At 38.9% G+C, this 26,641-nt stretch overlaps 3 protein-coding genes across 3 annotated transcripts in view; all 3 read left to right on the top strand.

Moving 5' to 3' along the window:
* The first annotated feature begins 320 nt into the window (after nt 1-320).
* On the top strand, nt 321-10,951 carry LOC137277878 (gamma-interferon-inducible lysosomal thiol reductase-like). Its single transcript, XM_067809855.1, has 7 exons — nt 321-607; nt 2,369-2,557; nt 3,309-3,383; nt 5,542-5,640; nt 6,246-6,395; nt 7,793-7,861; nt 9,174-10,951. Exons 1-7 carry the CDS (start codon nt 488-490, stop codon nt 9,228-9,230), a joined length of 759 nt encoding a protein of 252 aa, XP_067665956.1. The 5' UTR covers nt 321-487; the 3' UTR covers nt 9,231-10,951.
* A 5,375-nt stretch (nt 10,952-16,326) lies between these two features.
* Nucleotides 16,327-19,430, top strand: LOC137277879 (gamma-interferon-inducible lysosomal thiol reductase-like). The gene is made up of 4 exons (XM_067809856.1): nt 16,327-16,488; nt 17,481-17,555; nt 17,729-17,836; nt 18,690-19,430. Exons 1-4 carry the CDS (start codon nt 16,381-16,383, stop codon nt 18,951-18,953), a joined length of 555 nt encoding a protein of 184 aa, XP_067665957.1. The 5' UTR covers nt 16,327-16,380; the 3' UTR covers nt 18,954-19,430.
* Nucleotides 19,431-26,209: 6,779 nt separating this feature from the next.
* LOC137277880 (dyslexia-associated protein KIAA0319-like protein) overlaps nt 26,210-26,641 on the top strand; it is an 85,558-nt gene continuing 85,126 nt past the window's right edge. Inside the window, exon 1 of the mRNA XM_067809857.1 lies at nt 26,210-26,253. The gene's annotated coding sequence lies outside the window, so the exon portion shown is untranslated. The remainder of the gene's footprint in view (nt 26,254-26,641) is intronic.

A 26,641-nucleotide genomic window follows, 5' to 3' on the forward strand; every position in this document is an offset into this window, starting at 1 on the left:
CTCTTTAAAACCCTTTGACATGGATTCCTCATATTTTTTATTTGTAGAAGCAATTGCTTGACTATACTATATTATCTCAACCTAGAATCATGATATGTTCAAGCAATATTCTGTTTAAGTTGTTTAAGTAAAACCAGAAATTCAGGTCTATTTGTCAGTTAACCATGCGCTGATATGCAAGGTCAGTCTGTAAACATTCGAGTCTTAGCTGGACTATACAACCCAGTGAATCCATGATCTGGCTTTCTGTTTCCTTCACGAACACTTGATAGACTACAGACAACATTTGTGAAACACACTATAGTCTGCTAATCCCACGTGATCTATCACATGATCCGCAAAAATCATGTGATCTCATTCAGCGATAAAGAATAACTTTTCGGAATATGCCAGTCACTTTGACAAGTAGCTACTGCAGATTAGACTACGTATAAGTGTACAATATCCGAGTTATTAATTGTCAGTTCTCTGTTTGAACTCTTACAGTATGCAGGTCAGTTTTGCTCTTACATTGTTGCTGTGCTCAGTGGTGGGGACTCAGGCGTCCCAGTGCTCTTACCCCCCGTCACTGTGGTGTAGCTCCTACGAGGTTGCGGATGCTTGCAAGGTTGGTATTTGTAAAGTAATGAAGTAGCTGTGTATGAGTGTCCATTAGGGTCTATGATCAGCGTTGTATTTCAGACAGTGACGCATGGATCATGGTGAGGTAGTCCAGTTTATTAACCCCCAAAACATACATAAGTAAGACTCTATCCAGGTTAATAAACTCCACAGTGACAAGAGGGACCCATTAAGAGGAATAACCTGATATATGACACATTAAACTTACTTGATATAAAACAATACAAAATTGCTTAGCGATGAGATAAGTGCATATTCAGTTGCATGGTGTAGATTTGGCAGCATGCCAAAGAGAGTGCATGAGATGATGGTAAAAAATTAATTAGCAAACCAACAATTGACCAGTGATACTACTGGAAGTGGTGGGAGGGTATGAGCCTCTGCTGCATGATATGGCTGTGGAATGCAAAAAAAATGAATTGTGCCATAAGTTGAATGTTGCTGACACAGACGAAATACTTAAAATAAAATTTATCACAAAATTTAAATGATCACCATCCGCGAGTGTGTTCTGTGAGATATGGCTTGATTATTTCATAGTTCTGTACCACATGGGCAGAATATGTCACTGATATTGTCAGGGTGCACATAGTTTATTGTACACATAAGTTATGGCTTGATTATATGTTAAGGGTACAGATGGTCACTGCCCTGGTAGCCATGGCTTGTGAGGGTCTAGGCAACCAGTGCCTAGTGAGATATCTGAAAGTCCAGCAGCTTGTGTCCACTTGATTACCTCAGAGCCTGAGCAGCCAGTACCCAGTCAGATATGACTTGCTTATCACAGGGCCTGGGCAACCAGTATCCAGTCAGATTTCGCTTGATTACCTCAGGGTCCAGGCAGTTAGTGTCCAGTTAGAAATGGTTTGACTGTCTTAGGGTCCAAGTGAAAGAAAGTTTGTTTGTTGTCTAGTGTGCACACAGTAATATATCTAGATCTGCTGCACAATGACTTTCCAGTGTCCAGTGATTGACATCATCAACATCAATGTACACATAAGGAATGTGATCATATGCATCAGCTTTTTTTAGTCAGTGGGCCTAATACTACTCAATGTGAGTCTGCTCTTGCAACATACTAGCATGAGTTGTTGAAGAACATCCTACGTGAGGGATAACGCCCGTTATACCAGGGTCTACACTACCAGTTTCATATGAGATACGGATCGACAATATCACGATGACTAGACAATCAGTTTCTCATGAGATAATATTGCTTATATCAGTGTCTAGGTAATCAGTCATTATTGAGAAATTGGGCAGTGCAGTATATACACAAACTAATGCTGGGACAGATGCATGGTCTGAGTGAGTGAGTGAGTGAGTGAGTTCTATGCCACTTGTAGCATTATTACAGAAACATCATGGCAGGGGGATATTTGTTAGGATTAATTGTTTATGAAGTCACTGAGTGAATTATCAATATCTCAAACTTGAACAAAAGGTGATTGTTATTTAAATTTTTTCCTTATAGTTCAGGATTCAGGATACCCCCTGGTAGTTTCTGTCAGTGTTTCTACAATCTTAATATCTTAATCATTACCATCACAATAATATTCATTCCCAGGAGCAATGTGGCAAAAGGTAATCAAACTTTTTATGTAGTGACCATTAAGCCACTGTATGTAGCACAAGGGGTTTATGGTTCCACTGTCATTGCAGGTTTTGACAGTTCCTTGCCAAGGTTGTCAATGTGAGGGTTGTCATTACTGCGTGAATGAGTTACTAACCTGATTCCATGTTGCAGGTGACTGAACAGTGCAGGCGAACAGTGTGGACACCAGTGCGAGGTTCCGCTCCCCTCGTCAACTTCACGCTGTACTACGAATCCCTGTGTCCAGACTGCCGAAACTTCATCACAACACAGTTATACCCAGCCTTCACTGCAGTTGGCAGCATCGTCAATCTTACCCTGGTCCCATATGGGAATGCAGAGGTCTGACATGCAAATATACACCCTCCAGCATATGATGATAAACTATTCTAACCCAGTACTAATCATGCTAAATTTGAACAAGGACGGATTTAACAGTGTGATCTATGAAGTAAAAATATGTTAGTAAGTTAACTATATTCTTTTGCATGACCTTTTAAGGCTCATATCAAGTTCACAACGAGAAGAAGTACAAGTTATGGTAAATGTGTCATGTCATCACTTGTGAATTAAGTAAGATGAAGAAATCAGGCTCTTTTCACCTCGTAACATGCAGTTTTGTTGGACATACCTTAGTCACTGACTCTTTCAAATTTTACATCCGTGAAAATAGGGTGGTCAGGCTTGCTGATAAAGCTGAAACATGTCATCGTATCCGTATCGTAAGAGGGCCCTGATGGAGAAAGTATTGTTGTTTGGTACATAAGAACTATACCCTTGAATGGGCAAAATTTACTACAGCTGATAATCCCTCCTTATTACATTTGAACACCACTGAGATTGTATTACCCCCTGTCACCAAGTGGGAACATAGCTTTGAGCTCCTTTCATCCGTTCGTCCTTTTGTCTGAGATGATGGGGACAGATTTTCTTAAAAAATTCTAGAGACAGGGAAACCAAATGCTGTATCTACTTGCAGTACCTTTCATCTCCTGACCATCAGCATCATCAAGGTCAGAACCCACTACGAGGTATACTCCAGCTTATTCAGAGTATGACATTGTAGCATGTTTTCTCACCCCATGTATTTCAGGAGAAGAAAGTCGGTGACAAGTGGGTATTTCAGTGTCAACATGGAGAAGAGGAGTGTGCTGAGAACCTGCTTGATGTAAGTGGTACTGACTAGCTGTTACACCATAATATCTTGATCCTTCATTTCCACTGACAGTTACCTTAGGGTGATATCACCCATCCCTGATATCTCCAGGGTATATGTTCTGATAATTCTCCACTATACCCTGGATACATCTACGAATCGGCCCGATAATTTGTCCGTCCATTTGTCCGTCCATTGTCCATCTGTGCGTCCATTTGCCCGTAATCATTTTGTTTCCGGAGCACAACTCAGAAATCGCTCAATATTTTTAGACCAAACTTGATAGATATAGTAATCTCAGCCTATGGTTGTGCCTTTTGCTTTTGCTATTGTTTTTTCATGGAACATTTTGGTGTTAGTCTTATGATGGGGTGGGCTTCGTTTCCAGAGCAGAACTCAAAAACTGTTCAATATGTTTCAAGTTCAAAACTTGGTAGATATACCAATCAGAACCTGCAATGGTGCCTTTTGCTAGTTACAGGTTTTTGTGATTTCTGAATTTCTCGCTTTCCATGGAAACGATTCAGACTGTGTCTCAAAAGTGAGAGGTGTGTTTCATTTCCAGAGCAGAACTCAAAAATTTCTTAATATCTGTCTGTGTAACTTGGTAGATATGTGTGGCAGACCCCAAAGTTGTGGCTTCTGCTATTTACAGGTTTTTGTGATTTATTATTTTCGCTGTTTCTATGGAAACGTTTCGGACTTAGTGTCAAAATGGAGGGAGGGGCTTTGTTTCCGGAGCAGAACTCAAAAAACGTTCAATATTTTTGTGCAAAACTTGGTAAATAATGTCAATCAGAACCTAAAGTGGTGCCTTTTGCTACTTACAGGTTTTTGTGATTTCTTATTTTCTCGGTTTCCTTGGAAGCGTTTCGTACTTAGTCTCAAAAGTGAGAGGTGTGTTTCGTTTCCAGAGCAGAACTCAAAAACTTCTTAATACCTGTCAGTAATACTCGGTAGATATGTGTAGCAGACCCCAAAGTTGTGCCTTTTGCTATTTACAGGTTTTTATGATGTATTATTTTCTCGGTTCCATGAACACGTTGCTTATTTCGAGCACAACTCGAAAAGCATTTCATGTCTTTCAAAACATCTTGGCAGATATCGGAGACAGATCTTGAAATGGTGACTTTTTCTGATTACAGATATATGGCATTTACATTTTTCATGAATTCCATGGAAACAATTCAGACTTGGTCTAAAAACACAATAAGTAACTGTCCGATGATTTGTCCTTTCAAATATGTGGGGACCGGGAGGGATATGTCATCTTTTGATGACTCTTGTTACATCAATTTGCTGGCTCTGCATTCTCACACTAGCCAATCAGCTAGTCTGCTGTTATAACCAAGCTTGCCAATGTCAACAAAGCTGGCAGTCGCCATGTACCTAAGATTCTGGGGAAATCATACAGAACTCCTTCTACCTCTTTCAGAGAACCTCTACATGGTTAGTGTTGCCAAGTTTAATCGTTTAGATGATTTGAAAAGCGAAAGTGAGTGATTGGTTCGATCAACTTCCCTGCATAGACACCTGACTGGATAAAACGCCAGCCAAGGGAGGTAATAAATTTATCGGGCTGAGCTGTAGATGCGTCCAGGGTATAGTGGAGACTTATCGTAACGTATACCCTGGCGATATCGAGGATGGATATCACCAGTCCTCTCTTGTTTCTTAGATTACAGGGCAGAGATTATCGAAGCTCTCTTACCGCTAAGGTAGTCGTAAGTGCCATACATTAACATTAACTTACGACTATCTTAGCGCTAAGAGAGCTTCGAAAATCTAGGCCCAGGGGTAGTGGGGTGGCCTAGTGGTTAAAGTGTTTGCTCGTCACACTGAGAATGCTCTCTTGATTACACTCACAGGTACAAAAGCATATTATTCCATCCTTTGTTCTGATAATGCTGGAATACTGGTAAAAAGTAGTGGAAAAGTTAACTCCCTGACTCACTCTCTAATTCTTAGTGCAGAGATCTTAGTGTGAGAGACTTGAATTTGGGAGGTGGGAACAAGCTAAATACAAATGTCATGTCATGTTACTGGGTTTTTTCTTTAGTCACCTGTTCAGGGCAATCTTTGTTAAGTTTCTTTGTTAAGGATAGTGAATTGACATGTCATGCCCACTCAGCATTGTACATACTATCACTGCCACTTTGTATGTTTACAGACCTGCCTGCTCAAGATAGTGAATGATATCAACAAGGCCTTTCCATTCATTCACTGCATGGAAGAGGGTCCAGAGAGGTCAAAAGCTGCATTCCGTGAGGTCAGTAATGTGTTTATGACACGAGTATCTCATCGATGACGAAACAACTTAGATATTTGACTCAGTCAGGACTTGTTGATGATGTTCAGATAACGATAATGTATTTTGGTAAATGCAGTATACCACATACCTGTGAAGGTCCTTGTTAGAATTGATCTTCAGAAACCCTGCTTGTCGTAAGGGGATTGGATGACTTGGTTGACACACGTCATCGTATCACAATTGCATAGATTGATGCTCATGCTGTTAATCACTGGATTGTCAGGTTCAGACTCAATTATCTACAGACTGCAACCATACAGCTGGAATATTTCACAATATGCCACCAAACAGACTTTCGCTTCATAATCACTGCAAATGACAAGATGTTGTGTGTTTTGTATGTAACACTGCCAGCTGTAGTCTGTCTATATGACAGTCATCTGTAAATAATAAAGTGTGGGTCAGACTTTCCAGTGTATGACATCAAGATTGTCGATCCACACCATCACAAAACTAATGACTGCAGTCTTCAAAGCCTGACCAGCCTATCTATTTATTTATTATCAGGGTCTGTATGACAGACCAAATGTTATCCTGTAGAGTCAGTTTTGTTTTATACCTAGTGTGCCAAGAAGTTCCCCTCCATCCCGGTCAGTCAGATCGAGGCTTGTGCCAACAGTTCCCAAGGCAACCAGTGGGAGCATGAGATGGCGATGAAGACAGATGCTCTCAACCCCCAGCATCAGTACGTGCCCTGGGTCACTCTGAATGGGGTAAGCAGGTCTAGCATATTAATTGATGATATCTATGATGAATTTAATCATTATGATATTCCCAGGAACACTGTTATCATAATTATTTTGTATGTTCATAATTATGAATACACAATGCCATTTTAGCAAATGTAACATGTTATTTTGGATTACACTTTCTCAGTAAAGTACAGATTATATCATGTTGTTAGACTGAGTTATCTCTGGGAATTCAAACTTTCACGCTCATGCACCTAACCATGCATCAGCAGACAGTCAGTGATATAACCCACTCTGATACTATGGCTTCCACAAAATGGAAGTGACAGTGTTGTAGCCTAGTGGTTAAAACATGCGTTCGTCACTCTGAAGAGCTGGGTTCAATTCCCCCAAAAAGGTAAACATTGTGTGAAGCCCATTTCTTGTGTTCCCCATCGTGATATTGCTAAAATATTGCTAAAAGCATCGTAAAACAAAATGGGAGTTGTTGTAAATATTTATTGTAAAGTGACATACTTTGTTTGGAAGGTGCACAGTAGTTTGGGATCATGTGTCTTGACGTATCATCTCCAGCCTTTAGTTCCATACTGTGCTTACTAAAGGTCATAGCATTCATGACTGTTCTGTTGTCTATTCTAATCCCTGTTCTTTTTCACATTTTACTTGCGCTTCTTTTCTTTTCTGTATGTTAGTGTTTTGAAACTCTCCAGGGGGAGATAAAAAGTGTTGGGATAGACTGCATGGTCCCATCGGGTTTTGGAACCTATCTCCCAAAATGACAAGATGCGAAACCTATGGCTTATGAAGATTTTTAACTGTATTGTGTCAATCTCACGTCAGATGGTGTAACAGCAAGTTAACCTATGGGATCTTGAAACTTTATTCCTTACAGAGGGTAAAAAACTGCAAAACAATACACATCTTGTAAATTTGTAAATAGTTTCTACATAGCAAAATTTTTACATAGTCAAGGGCATATTACATTTTCCTTATGAACTGAATAATAGATAAACTACCTTTGACCGCCTCAATCCATATTTAGACAATGTATTAATCAACTCTTTTATGGATGCTCAAACCAGTATTTCAAGACTTGAATTTCATGGATCACAGTGAACAGTGTGTTCTTATTCAACGCAGTCTGGGAATATCATGAGACATCAAGACTGATACATATGTCCTTCAGGTATCTTTGACTGGCATTTTAGAGCACTGAAGTACAATATAGACACACTTGATGGATAACAACTACTATATTTCATGAGTGTGACGTTTCCATACAATTTGTGGTACCGTTGTCAAGCAGGAGTTCTATCTGTTTGTAACACTGCACTAATGAAATATAGAAGTTGTTATCTATCAAGCTAGTCTGCATCATTCGTTACATTGTGTTAATAAAGCTGTTTGTTTGGTGTCAGGTTCACAATGAGAAGATTCAAAATGAAGCCACAACTAATCTTATCAAGCTGCTCTGTGACACATACACAGTAAGTATATCTAAAATCTGTCTTACTCTCGAACATCACAGCAAGTAGACACGCTAACGGTCATCTGGGACACTCTTGTTGCTTGTAGCACTTGTTGTATTCTTCAAGGGTTTCTGGTACATTACATGAGAAACACATGCTAAAGAAATTGCAAGGCAATGAGTTTTGTATAGGACTAACTTCTTGAAGTCAGATGATTTTGTTGATTGTGTAGGTCATTTTACCCAGATGGCACAGATCCAGTGATCGGCAACATTCACTCAGTCACTCATCTCTTCTGGATCCCACCTCTTCCTCTTTTGAGCCTACTTCTTTCTTTCTAGATCCCCATTTTGCCTTCTTTGTCTCTGGAGATGACCTCTTCCTCTCTGGAGATCACCTCTAGAGCCCACTGCTTCCTCTCTCAAGCCTAGTTCTTCCCCTCTATTTCCCCCTTCTTTGTCCCTGGAGACCACCTCTTCCTCTCTGGAGATCACCTCTAGAGCCCACTGCTTCCTCTCTCAAGCCTAGTTCTTCCCCTCTATTTCCCCCCTCTTTGTCTCTGGAGACCACCTCTTCCTCTCTGGAGATCACCTCTAGAGCCCACTGCTTCCTCTCTCAAGCCTAGTTCTTCCCCTCTATTTCCCCCTTCTTTGTCCCTGGAGACCACCTCTTCCTCTCTGGAGATCACCTCTAGAGCCCACTGCTTCCTCTCTCAAGCCTAGTTCTTCCCCTCTATTTCCCCCTTCTTTGTCTCTGGAGACCACCTCTTCCTCTCTGGAGATCACCTCTAGAGCCCACTGCTTCCCCTCTTGAGCCACTATAGTTTTACTCTCTAAATTTATTTTTTATCTCTAGATCCCACTTCTTTCTCTCTGGAGACCACCTCTACTCCTCTGGAGACTACCTCTTTCTCTCTGGAGACTACCTATAGAACCCCCTGCTTCCTCTGTCAAGCATTTCTTTCCCTCTTATCCCCACAAAACCCCCTTTCATAACTTCCAGAACCCCTTGTTTATTGTGTTAATACAGCTGACTGTGTGGTACCATAATTCTTGTCATGTATTCCACTGTGTGGCAGGATGTAGTCCAGTTATCAAATCTGTTGTGTCCTCAGGCTTGCCAGAAACTTGATTTGCAACTGCGATCACAATTCTCTTTCTAGGTTTGTTAACGTGATACCCATGATATTTGTCATCAAAGTGCCAACATCACATCACTTAATTCTCCTTCTGGTATCAAGCTGACTGCAGTGACGTGACTGAAATATGGCTCCAAGAAATGATGTTCAAAGCCTCATTAAGCCAGTCTCACTCACTCTATTGTGTTGCAGGGCACCAAACCATCAAGATGCCAGCAGAGGCAGGCGACTTACTGTACCAGGAAGTAATATAGTCTGACACAACACAGACTCAAAGTGACACTGCAAAAAAAATAATAATAAATCAATATTCATGGCAGAAACAGCCTTCCTGACCTTTCTTAAAACATTTTTCAAGGGAGTTTTCATCTAAACGTATGTTTCCTCTGGTTATGTTTATGTCATCTTATGTCAACTCACAGAAATCAATTTAAAAAAAAACCATGTTTTTTCCAGTTACTCCAATTTCCAACAATCCACACAGTTTTGGTTAGAAAAAAAGATTATGGAAATAATTGGGGACTGGGATAAATAGGGATTTTGTCGCCATTTTCCAACAGATAATTTTTTTCATTTGTATTTTCTGTAGTATGTTGCATCTTTATGTAGCAGAATTGTTTGTTTTGACATTACCATGTAAACTTTGGTCTGTGATATCAAGAATCAACCCAATGCTGCTGAAATGTATTGTGGCATTATTTATGCTTTCATTACAAATCTGCATAACTTGTTTAATTCCTTATTGCCATGAACATTGGTTCTTTATGCAAATATATTTGTAACCGGGTGTTTGCTGCTTTATTGACAGGGATCCCTATACCAGATTTGTAGTTGTTTATATTTTTCATACACAAATACTCATAATTCTCATGTTCAGTTTTTTTGTTTGTTTGTTTGGAGGGGTGGGGGGTGGGTTGATCACAAAATGGCACTTTAGAACACAACTTGTATTTTTGTATTTGTAAATGACATGATACTCAAGTCGATAGGCACATTTAAAGACACATGAGTTGGAATTATTTCATTCTTTTATATCATAGGAATGTTTTAATATTGATGAATTAAAATATATTTTTCTACATCGGAAAATGTTAAACCATTTAGTATACATGCTCATGTTTCTTTGTTTTATTTGCTGACAAAGTGTTTATGCCATTGTTAACAGATTCGTTGATATTGAAACACAGAAATCAAGATGTGATGATGTTTAGACATATTTGGTTCCTGCTGTTGTGCAAGAGTTATGTGGATATCCTGTCATCTCCATCCACCTCCTCAACATGTAGTATCACCCGGAACATTCAGCCATTTGGAAGAACATACAGTCATCTTGTACAAAATACCTCAAAATGTCCTATGTTGATATTTCTGTAAGATACATAAATGTGGTTTATTACTTGTTGAAGATACTGCAGTGTAATATTTAGATGGCAATATTAGAGTAGTGTAATACCGCTTGACGTATAACGTCAAAATGGTTATGTCCCTGTTGCAGTTTTACTAGACCTTGCTTGACTTGTGGAAAGCTGAGTTCCAACACTGTAGGCAATTTCAATGCACTTTCTGCCAGTTTATGTTGGCAAGTAATAAACAGAAGACTAAACTCTTTCGCTCATTTGATACCAATTCATAAACTTGTTTAATAAACATGGTATTACATGGAAAGTCGTTTAGTATCCTCTATATGCATAGAATTAGAAACCAGTATCTTATCTGTTTTCTGGGAGTAGGAATTCATCCACGAACTGTTCAGACCTTGAAAAATGACAGAAAATAGCTCAGTCTTGAGAGTTGTGTAACAACACAAGGCTTAAAGTTGAGGTAAGATGCAGATGACTTATAATATTTTTCACAATTAATAGCTTGTGGCAATATGTACATATCATTCCTATTGTTTCAGGGAGAATAGATGTAATGCATATTGTACATTAATTTTTACAATGGTAATAAAATTACATGGAGAAAAAAAATTGTGTTTCTATTTCTATTTGGTTACTTTATGATACTGTTCATGGTGAAATTAATACAAGGCTTTTCCAGAGTAACAAATCACAGTTACATAGTGATGTGAATTACTGGTGTGTCGTGGATCTGTCAGTGACACAATTAGCTGTGAAGAGTTGCTTCTTTGAAACTGATACAGTGAGTTTGAATCCTGGATTGTCCAGATACTGTTTGTAAGTTTGGCAGCACCTAACTATACTTGTTGGTTTGACTGACCAGGAGGACTTTCATTACTTGCATTGTTTGTGGACGTCCAACCCGTCACACTCACTCAACCACTCACTCAACCACTCACTTTACTTGACAGTGTGTGATAGACACAGAGAGGTCTGGACTGGAAGGTAGGATCAAACCTGAGGAGTATGAAAATGACTTGAGTCTATATACCTACTTTATACCTGTAAAGACATGTGTAAATAAGTTTAAGTAATGGAACGATCCTCAAAGACGCGCAGACAACATCATGCAAGAGTGGTGAGCAATGTTCCATCCAGCTCACGGCAGGGACTGACACTCCAAATGGATACCCAGAATACAGCGATGATGCTGTTGATTGGTAATTAAAGCAATACTTTTATTAATGTCAAGAAACGCTTTTATTTGCATACAACTACAAAGTACAGGTAGAATGGCGATTATGCACGTGACCGTGGCGTGAAATCAATCCCGCTACTGTTTAACACGTGTCTCGCAGAGCGATTTAGTTCAGCAAAACACCATCACCACACGATTCACACGAGGAAATTGAACCTTTGAATATTTAGACGACAACCTGTTTCCCTCTTGTTTCAAATGGAATGTTCTGGAGGGCGTTCCCATATATGCAAATTGGGGTCATTTGCCATCAGGTCGTGGCTCATCTAATACTGCTAGACACATATTAGATGATCCTGCGCACTAAAAGCATTTGTGACAAGAGAGGCGGTACAACGAATTGGGCGAGTACACTTGGCTGCTACAGGTAGCTTGACGATTATACACGTGCAATACATGCTAACCGTGACATGAAATCAACACCGCTACTGATTAACACCTGTCTCGCTACTGTGTAACACCAGTCTCGCTACTGTTTTACACCTGTCTCAATACTGTTAAACAGATTTCAGTTGTAGTAAAAAATGTCCAAGTTAGGAAAACATGGGCAAATAGTTCATTCTCAAGCAAGGGGGATAGCATACAATGTTATCATGTATATGGACAAAAACATTGTGCAACCAAAGCAGATTCTCTTTTACAAAGTAGCCTTGCTACTGGACTCTCAACGGCAACTTTAAAGCGCATTAAGGCAGAAGGTGGTAGGAGTGCGAGTGGACCTACATTTATCAGTCCCACCAAGTTGCGCAAACCCAAAACTTGCAGTTACAAACTTGATGATTTCGACCGGTGCGCAGTCCGTCAATCTGTACAAAGTTCATATGTCGTAAAAAAGCAACTACCCACTCTGGATACGATGTATGATATGGCAAAGTGCCAGTTGAACTACAAGGGTTCTAAGGAAAGTTTTCGAAAAAATCTCAAAGACATGAGGTTTAGGTGGCGAAAAACGCAGTCAAACCGTAAACTTTTAATGGAACGTAAAGACATTGTTTCCAAGCGTTTGCAATACTTGCGTGCAATAAAGAAATACAGAGAAAAAAATCGAACACTCATCTTTATCGATGAAACATGGTTGCATGTACACCACATTGTCCCAAAGTGTTGGCAACTTGAGGGTGAAGTCGTAAGAAATGGCACCGGACCTCGGCTTATTGTGGTTCATGCAGGGGGTGAAAATGGTTTTGTTCCAAATGTTTTGCTTGTTTTTGATTCCTAACTCAAATCAGGAAACTATCATGATGAGATGAACTTTGATGATTTTTCCAAATGGCTCAAGGAAAAGTTGATCCCAAACCTTCCACTGCACTCTGTCATCGTTATGGATAATGCACCATATCATAGCAAGCAAGTGGACAAATGTCCGCCAACCGCCAACAGAAAGGATGACATAAAAGCGTGGCTACAAAGACACAATATCTCATTTGCTGAGAAAATGCTTAAAGCCGAACTATTGTTTCTTGCAAAATCCAACAAATCGGGCCCTGTCTACATAGTAGACACGATGTTGAAGCAACATGGCCATGATGTACTACGTCTCCCTCCATACCGTGCTGAACTAAACCCGATTGAGTTAATTTGGGCAAATGTGAAAAATTATATCGCTTCACAAACCTTGCAGTTCACAAAAAGTTCCTTAAGAGTTGCCATAAATGAAAGGCTGTCTGCAATCGGTGCAAAAGAATGGTCGGAATGTTGTAAACATGTTAAAACAATTGAAGATGGTTACTGGCAACGCTTAATCGCAGTAGAAAGGGAAATTGACAGACTAGTGATTGACTTAGGACTTGCAAGTGATTCAGACACCGAGACTGATTCAGAGAGTGATAATTAAGGCATAAATCAGTAAGTCCGCCTACTTTTCCAGCAATGTTCTGTCTTGTATAATAATTGACACATACTATATCAGGTTTTTACTGTTCCCATACTTGTCATAGATAAGAGTAATCTTTGGTGAGTTGTCTGTATTTTATAATTTTTTAGTTTCTGATAAATCTACTGAGTCTGGTACTGAGTAATCCCCAAACCGACAAATTTGTGTACAAAGATATTTCTCACTGACTTATCAATGTCAAAAGGTATTTTCAGTTTTCTGTACACAATTTTGGTAACCATAATAAAAATTTAACAGAAATTTGGAAATATTGTTCGAATACTAACCATTTCTCTGGAACCGGTTATATAAATTTCCAAGACATGTATTCCCGGTCGATCACCAGCGGAATTAGGGACGAAAATCAGCCCGCACAGAGAAATTGGAACAAAATTATGGGATAAAAATATTTCCCCCTTGCTACTCTGATTTAGCTACCACCATTCAGTAACAGATAACTTTTTACATATGAAAAAGTTAAATGAAACACAATTAACTATATGTAGTTATTATCTATATAATATTTAGCAGACGGAAAGTCAACTTTACCCATTAAAACAACACTGCATATTCCTTCGAATGATAAGACTGCAATTTCAGGCATAAGATACTGATATTCCACGCTAATCTTTAGTTAAGACGAAGACAAATAGATGATTGGGGCATTGACAAGCATTTTAGATATTCAACAATTTTGTTAAAAAAAACCCCAGGAAAATGTGATTTGCTTCGTGAAATGGATCGGTGGTCCTAAACATATTTGCTCAGTATATTGTGTTGATTCAATTCGTTGGGATTGTACCTGTTCCCAAATCGAGTGTGCTGTAACAATTCATGCGTGAAACGCACGGGGAAAATGAACTTCTCGATATTTATCAGACAACCTGTCTCCCTCTTGTTTCCAGTGGATCGTTCTGTGGGGCGTTCCCAAGTATGCAAATTGGGGTCATTTGTCAGGTCGTGGATCATCTTATATGTGTTAACCAGTACTTGTCAAGCAGTAGTATGTTATCATTATTAGATAGTCTCGGGTTCCAACAGGTTTCTAGTGCATCTGGTACAATTCAACGACGGCGATGTGTGATTATGATTATGTATGTGTTGAAATCAAAATGTGTATGCTAAACGCAGAATATGAATATTAAATGCAAAAAGTGTATGTTAAATGCAAAATATGAATATCAAATGCAAAAAGTGTATGTTAAATGCAAAATATGAATATAAATGCAAAAAGTGTATGTTAAATGCAAAATATGAATATTAAATGCAAAAAGTGTATGTTAAATGCAAAATGTACATTATCATGATCATTTGGAAAAGCGTACACTCTGTACAGCTATGATGTCCTTAGTCACCATGCGGTTGCAAACATCTCAATTCATGACGTTTCCAGGTAAACTGAAATAGTTCATTGCGACGACCTTAGATAGCTATGGGAACAACCAGATGGCTCGTTGGGCATTCACCTGTATTGTTTTTTAATCTGTCTCAGTGTGTCAGTTTTGTTCATGATGGTGTATTCAGGTGTTGTATCGTTATTGGTTTGTATCGCCGGAGTCGCTGCTGCTGCTCCATGTTTGGTGAGTGAGCCATTTTAATACTACATTTACCACATTCATCGTGTCTTTGTCACGTTTTCATTCCCATGTTGAAACTAAATGTTCTAATTTATTCTAAAATTCAATAAGTTTATGAATTCAAACAAAATATCCTGTTTAAACAAAGTGGGGAAACATGAACATTCAATTTAGATGGGAAGTAGTATATGTACATCAACAAACCTTTCAAGGACAGACATCTTATGAACGCGCCACCATATCTCTTTATCACAACCCTTAAACACAACGCATGTAATGCACGTGCACAAGGCATTACCCGATACACGTGCAAGGGGTGACATTCTTGACTATGACGGTTTTCAGGAAAGTGGATAAATCACTGTCGACCATTAATTTTGACAATCACCTCACATGACACAGTTGTTAGTGTTTGTTTCGGTCGGGTTTTTTCTTTTTGTTTGAAAATGAAAATCGTGCATATGATATGCAAATTTGACGTCATACACCAATCATCTTTTAAGAGTGAGTACAGAAGCGAACAACAGTGGTCATAAGGAAGTGCAACTAGTGATGCACTCTCAAAACATTCATTATTGTCATATCAGCATTGATTGACTCAGGTATATCTCATGTTGTTTTTCAATCGTAAATTAAAAATGAAGTTCCCCTAATTTGTAAGAGTATAATAAAGTGTAAATAAATCGATAATAATTTCAGTACAAATTCAAAGGCAGTATATTACGAAAGCTGTGATTATAACAATGAAAACGGAAATGGGTTACATTCACCCCGCAGCAGCAATGGTAACGGTCCGCTAGTTTGCCGGCTTTAGTCTGTTTTCAGTAGTAGCTGTCACCCATAATCTAATTTGGGGGACATGAGCGTTTAACAGACTTCGAACTCATTAATTACATGGCACCAATTTGTTTTGAGTGGAATTGATTTCTGTAAGTAATTTGAGTTAAATGTATATTTATGTATATTTATGACAAAAAACTTCCCAAAACAAAACAAACAAACAAAAAAAAACATTTATGTATATCTATTATGCCTTCAGTTACTATTTTCTCATTTTCTGAAACTGCCACATAGCTGGAACATAGCCGAGTGCGGCGTAAAACTCGCTCACTCATTTCTGAAAATGCTGAAAAATAATCGAGATGAAGTTATAGTGTGTACTTTGTTAGGCCGAAACAGACAATAGGTTTATTCCCTATTGTTTAAGGGATTATCGTGCATTCGTGAATTTTTACCTGCGTCCGGCAAAACGAAAATCCCCGGTTTCTACACTCTAAACTTTCTGTTTCAGGATTGTGTAGAAGACGCTACCACTGCGGAACCAGTAGATGTCGTGTTGTATTATGAGTCCATGTGCCCCTACTGTCGCAAGTTCATTACTACCCAACTCTACCCTGCCTTTACGGCACTGCCTTCCAGTGTTCTGAATGTCACAATAGTGCCCTACGGTAATGCCAGGGTAGGTATATTCTGTCTTGTGCTGAGAGTGTCACAACAGTGTTCTACGTTAATGTCAAGATAGGTATATTCTGTCTTGTGTTGACAATGTCACAACAATGCCCTATGGTAATGCCAGGGTATATATACCCAGTCTTGTATTGACTGTGTCACAACAGTGCCCTACGGTAATGTCAAGGTAGGTATATTCAGTCTTGTGTTGACAGTGTCGCAACAGTGCCCTACGGTAATGTCAAGGTAGGTATATTCAGTCTTGTGTTGATAGTGTCGCAACAGTGCCCTACGGTAATGTCAAGGTAGGTATATTCAGTCTTGTATTGACTGTGTCACAACAGTGCCCTACGGTAATGTCAAGGTAGGTATATTCAGTCTTGTGTTGAGAGTGTCGCAACAGTGCCCTACGGTAATGTCAAGGTAGGTATATTCAGTCTTGTGTTGACAGTGTCACAACAGTGCCCTACGGTAATGTCAAGGTAGGTATATTCAGTCTTGTGCTGACAGTGTCACAACAGTGCTCTACGTTAATGTCAAGATAGGTATATTCTGTCTTGTGTTGACAATGTCACAACAATGCCCTATGGTAATGCCAGGGTATATATACCCAGCCTTGTATTGACTGTGCCACAACAGTGCCCTACGGTAATGTCAAGGTAGATATATTCAGTCTTGTGTTGACAGTGTCACAACAGTGCACTACGATAATGTCAAGGTAGGTATATTCAGTCTTGTGTTGACAGTGTCACAACAGTGCACTACGATAATGTCAAGGTAGGTACAATGTATATTCAGTCTTGTGTTGACAATGTCACAACCGTGCCCTACGGTAATGTCAAGGTAGGTATATTCAGTCTTGTGTTGACAATGTCACAACCGTGCCCTACGGTAGGCGTTTTGTCATTATATGTCACAGATACCTATAGGTTAACAAATTCGAACGAGTGTCACACAAACAGAAGAAATGTATCTGCTATTGAACATATCAAACTATTTTAGGAACGGCAGCGAAACGGCAGCTGGGAGTTCGCCTGTCAGCACGGCCCTGTGGAGTGTCTTGGTAACCTGATTGCTGTAAGTTACAGAGAGCCTTCATTACAGTTGTAAAACATATTCTGTATATCTCATTTTTTCGGTAACAACACAGTGGCGTATGATGAAACTGAGTATGTGATCTCTCAGCACCTTGTTAGGGAAGAATATATTTATTTCCATGATAATCTGGCTATTTCATATTTCTTCTTCAGGCATGTGCCCTGAACTATACGTCGTATCAAGCTGAAGACTACATGCCGTTCATCAACTGTATGGAGGTCAGCACGACCCATGGTCAAGAGTTGTCTGCCCTACACAAGGTACCACCCCGTCCTAACCCTTGTTCAGATCACCCCTGTGAACCTGTCTCGGACCGAAGGTTAGGATGTTGTTTTCGGTTATCATCACATCGCTCAAGACGTTACCAGGAGGCGGATGCAGCCAGATCAGGCCTGCCTATTAGACAGTTCGTTGCACCATCCCTTCCAGAAGTGAACTTCCTCATGGCGAGTGATGGTGGCAAAAACGTCTAATAGTCCTCGTGCCTATGACAATGCATTTTGACTGACCCGTTGCAAGTGCATGTAACTCAGGGAAAGTTGCAATGAAGACAGCTTGTAGATGTGACAGGTTAGAATTGATCTTCAGTAACTCTTGCTTGTCGATGCTCATGTTGTTGATCACTGGATTGTCTGGTCCATGCGCGATTATTTACAGACCGTCGCCATATGGCTGGAATATCGCCGAGTGTGGTGTAAATACCAGACAATACGGTGATCAACAACATGAGCATCGATCTGCACAACTGGGAACCGACGACGTGTCAACCAAGTCAGCGAGTCTGACCACCCGATCCCGGTAGTCGCCTTTTATGGCAAGCATGGTTGCTGAAGGCCTATTCTACCCCCGGACCTTCACGGGTCTGGTTGTATGGAGAAGGAAATGTTTGAGTGTTAGTTCTACCATCATGGTTGTAACGAAGTAAGTTGATAGGGTGCAGGGTCCAGTACCTTGTTTTGGCTGTTACTGATCTATTGTCCGAATGCTCTTTTGAGTGTTTTCATAATTCTGTCTTCTTTGTCCAGTCACAGCACGGCAGAACTTCACATTAAAGTCAGCCACAATCTTTCAGACATGGTCACGCAATACAGAACCTCCTTGTCGTCGTTTCAGTGTGCGGCTTCAAACAACGTGTCCGAAGACGACGTACTGACATGTATGAAGGGCAAAGATGGCGGGAATCTCATGCACGAGATGGCGCTGGTAACGGAAGCTGCTAAAGTCCACTACGTCCCCTGGATTGTCGTGAACGGCCAGCACACCACAAACATACAAAACAGCGCCTACAAAGGGCTGATGGGTTTTATCTGTAAGACGTACTCTGGGCCACAACCGACTGCCTGTAAAGACCTTTCAAAACCACAGGTCGTGGGCTGATATCCTTAATACCGAGACACATGTGATGTGGCAGCAACATCATTGATGCTTTTGCATGGGACATTGACCATCTAGGTATTAAAATATCGCCATTCGTAAACGTCACTTTTTTGTATATTGATACTTATTTTGCAGTAAAATAACACCGTGCCTGCTAAAAAAAAGCTACTAAAGCTAGTACCCCACCCCCTATAACCCTACCCTACCGGATACCCGTTATTGTAATCCCTGATATCCAATTTGCAAGAAATGGCAATATATTTTTCAAATAGGCTAAAATTCTGAGTATTTCAAACTCTTAACCATGTATCATATTCAAATGGAGTGACAGTAAATCATGTCTAAGTCTTCAAAGACAATACAACCTTGTAATTATGAAAGAATAACTTAGTACATTGTTTAATCAATAAGTCACATGATCATAACGGGTCCATATACTGAGACAGATACCCAGGTCCAATAAAACTTTTGACAGTTTTTGTGTGAATTACCGGTTTCCTGTTGGGACTGCAGCCGAGGGGTTAACAAGTTCATGGGTCACACCGAAGACCTAGGTTCGATTCCCCACATGGATGCAGTGCAATGTGTGAAGCTCATTTCTGTTATCCTACCCCGTGATATTGCTGGAATATTGCTAAAGGCTGGGGAAATCATACTCACTCACTGTCTCCTATTTAACCCAACCTATTTTCAAACACAAAAATGGGTGAAGCGCTCATAATATATATCGTTTGTCCTTATGATGAAAATATTCATAGGTTCTCCAAAAGCCTGTTGGAAATCCCCCAGCTGGACGAGTTTGTAGAGAAAGTATGATATGTATATCCTTACATTGATCAACAAAGATGATATCTTTTTTACTCATTAATATTTTTATCACCATTAGCATGATATAATCCTAATTATTTTTTAATACATTTATGTACATCTTGCACTTAGCAGCTTCATGAAACAAACCACATCAGTATTAGAGAACATGACTGCTATATCTAGACATTTTATACATTGTTTACATGAGTAATACTTTACACACGTCCTAACTGTGACCCAGTGCATGTTGTCTCTCATCAAACTTCACTGGAAAAGAAAATGGAGGGGAACTGATTCTGCTGAATGCTACAACAAATGAATAAAAACAAAACACAACTAGTAAAATTAAAACTGACAAAAGTTACAGCAATAATATCAGGCTATTATCGTGTTTGAAGAATGCATGGATTGATATCCGTATAGAAGAATGATGACAAAGAATCCTTGTTTCATCTTAAGGGTCAAATAAGCAAAAAAGCGATAGATTAAAGAAACTTGTTTCATGTCATGTCATGTGATGTGCAAAAATGTATATAACATTATAACTAGTGATAGTTGGTCAAGTAGCCAGGTGACTGTTTTCGGTTGATCACCCAAAATCGAACACTTGACAACCTGTCCACTATTCTTTAAAACAATCACAGTAACTACTTCAGAGGAAGAGTCATGGTGGAGTTTCACGCTCATTTGGGGGTATTAAAAAAGTCAAGACTGATTGGAAAGCGAAAGGAGCACATACTGAGAGTTCTGTCTCAGGATCTCAGAACAGGTCCAAGAAACAAAAAAAAACAAGAACACAAGAAACAACTGCACATGAATGCACAAATAGAGGGTTAAATAAAGGGCACAGTTTGGCAGACCATCAGGAGACAATGTGAGAGTGGACAGTGGTGCTGGGACTAAGAAGGGATTTCGATGACTTCAATGCAAACGTGAGTGAGTGAGAGAGGGAGGGAGGGAGTGAATGAGGGTGGGTGTGCCATATGACTAAGCAAATTTCAACTGTGACCCATGTGATTTTACTAGCTATGGGCTTGTGGGACAGTGGCTATTTTGTACACTTACATTATCGAATGATTATCCATTCTTTATTTCTTCATCACCTCAGTTATGTAGGAACAACAGTTTCTTCACTTACATGTATGGGAGACAATTTGCAAATAAACATACATATGAGAAAAGGTTCTTTGTCATTCTGCAAATGCCTTTCACTTTATTTTAAAATGACAGAAAAAACTCATTCCCTGTGAAGAATAATGCATGGCATCACAATGATGATCTGTACAACCATTTATACAACACCTTACTTACATTCTAACTCTGTCAGTTACATGAGTCTTGATACAAGCAACAAATATCACTCAGATTGTAATATTACATTAGTTCACAACTTGAAAGAATTGTTATGCACTATTTGAACAATTTGAATTTCTTGAAGTATTTTTGCACATTCTGTTTTGTATAGGGTTTAGCTGCTACACATGTTGCAATGTCTTCTGGCTGCTCAATCCATAGTTTGTGCTGGATTCCATCTTGAGTCAAACTACGTGATAATTCTCGAAGACTCTCTTCGTCTTTAGCCTGAAAACAAATTTCCAAACATAATGTTAGTTGCATCACACCAGAAAAAACAAAATATCTTAAACATTAGCTAACACAGGTTGATGCATCATCGTTCAACTGGAGCTGAAATCAGAGCATCTTTCAATATTTACATACAGTTGCTATCAAGGTTATCTCCCCGGTGTTAGACCTGTTGTAAAACCTGCTGGTCACACCTGGTACATCCTCGATAATCTCCAGTTATATGCTATGGCAAGTCTCCACTATACCCTGGTTGCATCTATGGCTGTGATAATTTTATTACCTCCCATTGCTGGCACCACATTCTCACAGTAGCCAATCAGCTAAGTTGCCATAACAACCGAGCTTCCCAGTGTCAACAAATATAGCGGTCTCAGTCGCGAAGGTTTGTTTGCAGTGTGATTTTGGGGAAATCATACAGACAAATTGACAGGTCTGAGACTTTTTAAAAATATACATGCAAGAACTCATTCTATCTCTTTTAGTGTACTCCTGCATCATTTGTGTTGCTAAGTTTTATTGTTTAGATGATTTAAGAAGTGAAAGTGTGTTGTGACTGGTACTTCCCAGCGTAGACACCTGATTGGATAAAAAACCAGCAAAGGGAGGTAATACAATCATTGGGTCATAGATGCATCCAGGCTACAGTAGAGATTTGTCTGAACATAAACACTGGAGATTGTTTAGAATGTACCTAGTGCAACATATAACAAACCTGACAGGTTAGTAAGACAGAACAGCAATAAGATCTTAAACAGGGCTGCCATGGAATGCTCATGAGTGCATAGTCAATTAAGCTCAGTCCTGCCAAAGCTTTTATTCACAACCCAGTATAATAGTAAACATACATGCAGCCGATCCAGGCTGTGTTAAGGATAACCCACTCTGACACATTTAGACCTGGACAGAAAATCAACATCAGATCACTGGGTTCATAGTAACCACACTTGGTATTTGTCACACATTTGTTACCAACACATATTTAAAAATATATATCAGAACATTCTAGTTTATATTTAAAGCCTTATGTAAACATGGCAAATTTCATCAAATATTTTGATTCAAGATCAAATAAGTAACAATTACACATCTCTATGATAAATATCATCAAAAGATTTTTTATTCAGGACCAAACAAGCAACAAATATCCATCTCTATGGTAGATAAAATATGTTTATTGCCGAAATATATGCATAGTTTTCATTAACAAGTATGGTATAATACTGATCAAAACAATCTAGAGCCTCTTAAGCCTACTTAACAGCTTAATTGTTTATTTAATTAATTAATCCAATTACCATCAAGAGCTACTGCTCGTTAATCCCATAATCCCTCCCAGGAGGCTGTCTGAAGACAATGCAATTTGCAAGATAGTGTACTTTTGTAAACTCTTATAAATAGGCAATGTTATCTATACATAAACAAATATTGCATAATGATAAATTATTTATCAAAAGAAAGAAGATGTCACAAAGGGGTTATTCAAGTCAGCTGCGATTATATTGGAGAATGAAAGTACAACTATGGTGCAGCCAGATGCATTAAACAATGATTACACAGATTACACAATGCCATATGTTAAAAGAAACATTTATGCATTTATCTGCAATGAGCATATTATACAAACATTTTCATTTTATGCTTGTAATACTAGTATGCTTTAAAAAGGCATTAATAACATGCAAATAATTGGTATTACAGTGGTGTCTGGAAAGAGTTCCTTTCATTACTCCATACTGACCACTTCTCTCTTCTGCAGACTAACAGAGCTTCTACCCTATGTATTGTAAACAAGTATTTTGTTAACAAGTTTAGTACGTATTAATTTATAAATAACATTTGGGATGAGGAACGGGAGTGTTTTATGTTCACATTCTTTAAACAACAGGACACACTTGAAATCAACATTAAAGGGGCACTGATGCGGAGCGAATAAAGTTTCTCGCCAATGGTCGAATTAAGAAACCAAACCGCAAATTGGTCAGCGCCCGCTCCTTCGACCGTGACGGACAAAGGAACTGGGCTCCTGTCCATATTAGCAGAATTTCTTCACCTAAACAGTCAGGAGGCCGGATGCCCATCATATGCCATTTGTTTAAAAATATCCATGGTATCCCTTGTCTGATCGTAACCAAATATCCCAGCAGTGTAGTTCTTTTCGGATGCTTGTATGGTATAGTTACTGATCCAATTTGATCCTATTTCTGTGTTTTTAACCTTGATATTTAATCATGTTACATGAAAATATGATGTCTACAGGCAAGCCATTTGTTTCAGTACGGAAGATTGCAAAGCTTTATATATATAGGTAGTTTTGAGTGTTGGTTCAGCTGTGATAGCAAATATCATACGTAAATTTTGGTAGCTATGGTAACTACAATGGTTTATTATTTATGATAATAAAAACACACAGTTGATTTATTTGAATTCATAAACAAAAAAAACGATGACTTTGCCTTTGGTAGAGAAATCTGAAAATTTTCTTACGTAAAAAAACCCTTATTTCACCTATTTACCCAAGCACACAGCAAATGCCTGTGTGTATTCCTTATGTAACGAAATTCCATTGGTATCCTCAAAACAGTTTCGGCCCATAAGTGTTTTCAGGCTGCATGCGACACAGAGATTACATCTTCCTTGCTGTAACTCGCGTTTGATGGTGTAAACCTACACGTGTTATTTGTCATCATTCTCTGGATGGTCAATTAATGAATTTCTAACAGGTATAATTAGTAGTAACACCACTTCGGTTACTCAACAAAGGTTCCCATTTGGCATTTCTCCTGTCTGGAGTAAATACTCAACATTATAAATTAAGGTCTGTAATGGCAAATGTATTGTATGTTATGTAATATATGCATGTAAGTGATGCAAGAGGGTTTATCAGCTGAGTTACAAAAACAAACATCAATCAAAGGATTAACCGATATCACACTGATTGATTAATTACTTTTATCTTCTAGCGGATTTGTCAAAATGCAGTGTGTGTAGATGACTACACCCTGTCGTAAAGAGTGAGTGCAAAAACAGCATCCTCCCTTCAAAGAATTAACCACCCTTGCGTTGATTGATTGATTGCTCATTATTGGTTAACTAAATTACTTAGAATAGTGGACATCATACAATTAGTTTGCCAGGTGTGCTATCTTGGGAGACCAATGAGAGGTTTATCTGGTTTTCACCAACGAAAGACGTGAAACGATGTGTTACTTTTTTTGCAAACTAGACAGTTGTAAGACACGCGACATAGAGCAGGATTATTTACCAGCTGCAGATGAATGGAATACGAATTCTTTTACCTGGATATTGATGGATACATTCCTGAACAAGGTAGTAGCCTGACATTGTTGCTATAAAATTAGTCTGTTTTACATTCATTATTTGCATTTTGTTTTAATTTATTTGTTGTAGCATTCAGGAGAATCTGTATGACAGAAAACACACACTAGATCGCGTATGTGTGTGAAATAGGATCCACATTGGCAATCTATACAATGTATAAATGTTGCTGTTATGTTAGAAATTTACTATGAGTATAAGCAGATCGTGTGTTCTTTTATTAATTTTCAGAACAAATATGACAATAAACTAAATAGGGTTATGAGACAAAATATAGAGACGTACATTGGCGTACATTATTTTTCCGTCCTAATAGTTTTTTACCATTTCTACCACTGGCAGATGATTAACCTTCAAAGTGTTTCATTTGTTTTCATCATACATTTGTTATGAAGTAAAAATGACTTCACCTACGTTGATCTGTCTATAATTAAACTATCAATTGCGCTTACGGAATGCGCAGCAGAGGTCACGATCCAGTCACGAATTCTGGGATATCATCCGGGTACTCACGGGAGAAAAACAATAACAAAAGTTTACACCAGTCCACGGAAATTGCTCCGCATCAGTGCCCCTTTAAGCACATGGCGAGCAATTTTACTACTCTTTTATAAACTCTGGAATTGGAGAACTGAAATGGAATATAATGTTCCATTTTGGTGCAAATTATGGATTCACAATTTAACGAAATACGTGACAGGGAGGAACTCAGTTTACTTATTGAACATATATGTACAACTATGCATTCATAAGGAACATATTGAATAATTTACACTGACTGTGGTATTTATGACAGTGGGGGCAAACTTGATCAAATTTGCTTGGGCATTTTGTAGCTGAGGCGATTTGACTGGCACCCTTTCAAAACATTCGTATCCATGTTGGTTTTGGCAAAATAGCGACCATATTACGAAAATGATAAAACTTAATCATGACTTGGTCATAAAGCTCACAGCCATGGTTGTAAAATGCCAAGCAATCCTTATTCGAAACAGCCTTAATTCATGCTTTGTTTGAATAAATATTGACCATATGACTTATCCCATGGTCAATTCTGAGACCAGATGTTGGACTCGCACACGGGTGATATATATAGCTTCACAATGCTATTGTTGGAAATGCTTACATTCTAAGCTATGAAACTGTAACATCAGCTTTTAGATAGAATATAATTACCTCTAGAATGACTTTATGCATACGATCTAGATCAGATAAATACTGTTGAGTCTCTTCGTCCTGGTAAAATGTGTGTATGACAGCAGTGCAGGCATGGCATGCTTGTGCGATTAGTGCCCCAGTTGGCCATTTCAATGCACTGATCAAGTCACCCCTTACAACAACATACTGGACTATTGTTGAAGACATTTTAGTCCCTATGTACTTCAGGCTGTCCAACCAAAGATGATTGTTTACACACATCCACGTTTCTAGTGGAAGCTGCCATTATTATTGAGCAGAGATTGCCGATCTTTGTTTTGATTGGCCCAAATAATATCCTGTTCTTGACAACATAAAGTGGTGACGTTCTTCGCAGAAGTGTATATGAAAATAAGCAGGTAGTGTTAAGGTAGGTCACATCTGGAACTTTACGATGCCGTAAGAGCCGCGTGCGCATTCAATCATAGGTGAAGGCATGTCTATACACCTCTACCTCAGACTGGCCGATGGTGTTGGAATTCTTTCTTATTGATAAACATTTGACCCGCAGTGGAAATCACCGTGGTATCGTTCCATAACACCCGGCAGTCAACCTCAGCAGGTTATGGTAACATTCACTTATTAGTAATCAGAAGAGTGTTGTTTACAGTAGCATATAGTACCAGAACGACGTATATCTTATATGACAACTCACTTAAGAGGTTGTCACAGACTCTCTTTTGTAAGTGTTCTACCATTTTGTGGTCTGTTATTTTTATATTTATTATTTACATAATTTGCAAGTAACATATGGTCTT

The sequence above is a fragment of the Haliotis asinina genome, chromosome 3 (genome assembly GCF_037392515.1).
Source record: "Haliotis asinina isolate JCU_RB_2024 chromosome 3, JCU_Hal_asi_v2, whole genome shotgun sequence".
Taxonomy (NCBI): Eukaryota; Metazoa; Mollusca; class Gastropoda; order Lepetellida; family Haliotidae; genus Haliotis; species Haliotis asinina.

Excerpts from the sequence above, each read along its gene's own strand:
- LOC137277878 (XM_067809855.1), top strand. The coding sequence starts at position 488 with ATGCAGGTCAGTTTTGCTCTTACATTGTTGCTGTGCTCAGTGGTGGGG. Across the intron at positions 2,558-3,308 it reads TCCCATATGGGAATGCAGAG|GAGAAGAAAGTCGGTGACAA; the intron begins GTCTGACATGCA and ends CATGTATTTCAG. Across the intron at positions 3,384-5,541 it reads GTGCTGAGAACCTGCTTGAT|ACCTGCCTGCTCAAGATAGT; the intron begins GTAAGTGGTACT and ends GTATGTTTACAG.
- LOC137277879 (XM_067809856.1), top strand. The coding sequence starts at position 16,381 with ATGTGCCCCTACTGTCGCAAGTTCATTACTACCCAACTCTACCCTGCC. Across the intron at positions 16,489-17,480 it reads TGCCCTACGGTAATGCCAGG|GAACGGCAGCGAAACGGCAG; the intron begins GTAGGTATATTC and ends AAACTATTTTAG. Across the intron at positions 17,556-17,728 it reads GTCTTGGTAACCTGATTGCT|GCATGTGCCCTGAACTATAC; the intron begins GTAAGTTACAGA and ends TTTCTTCTTCAG.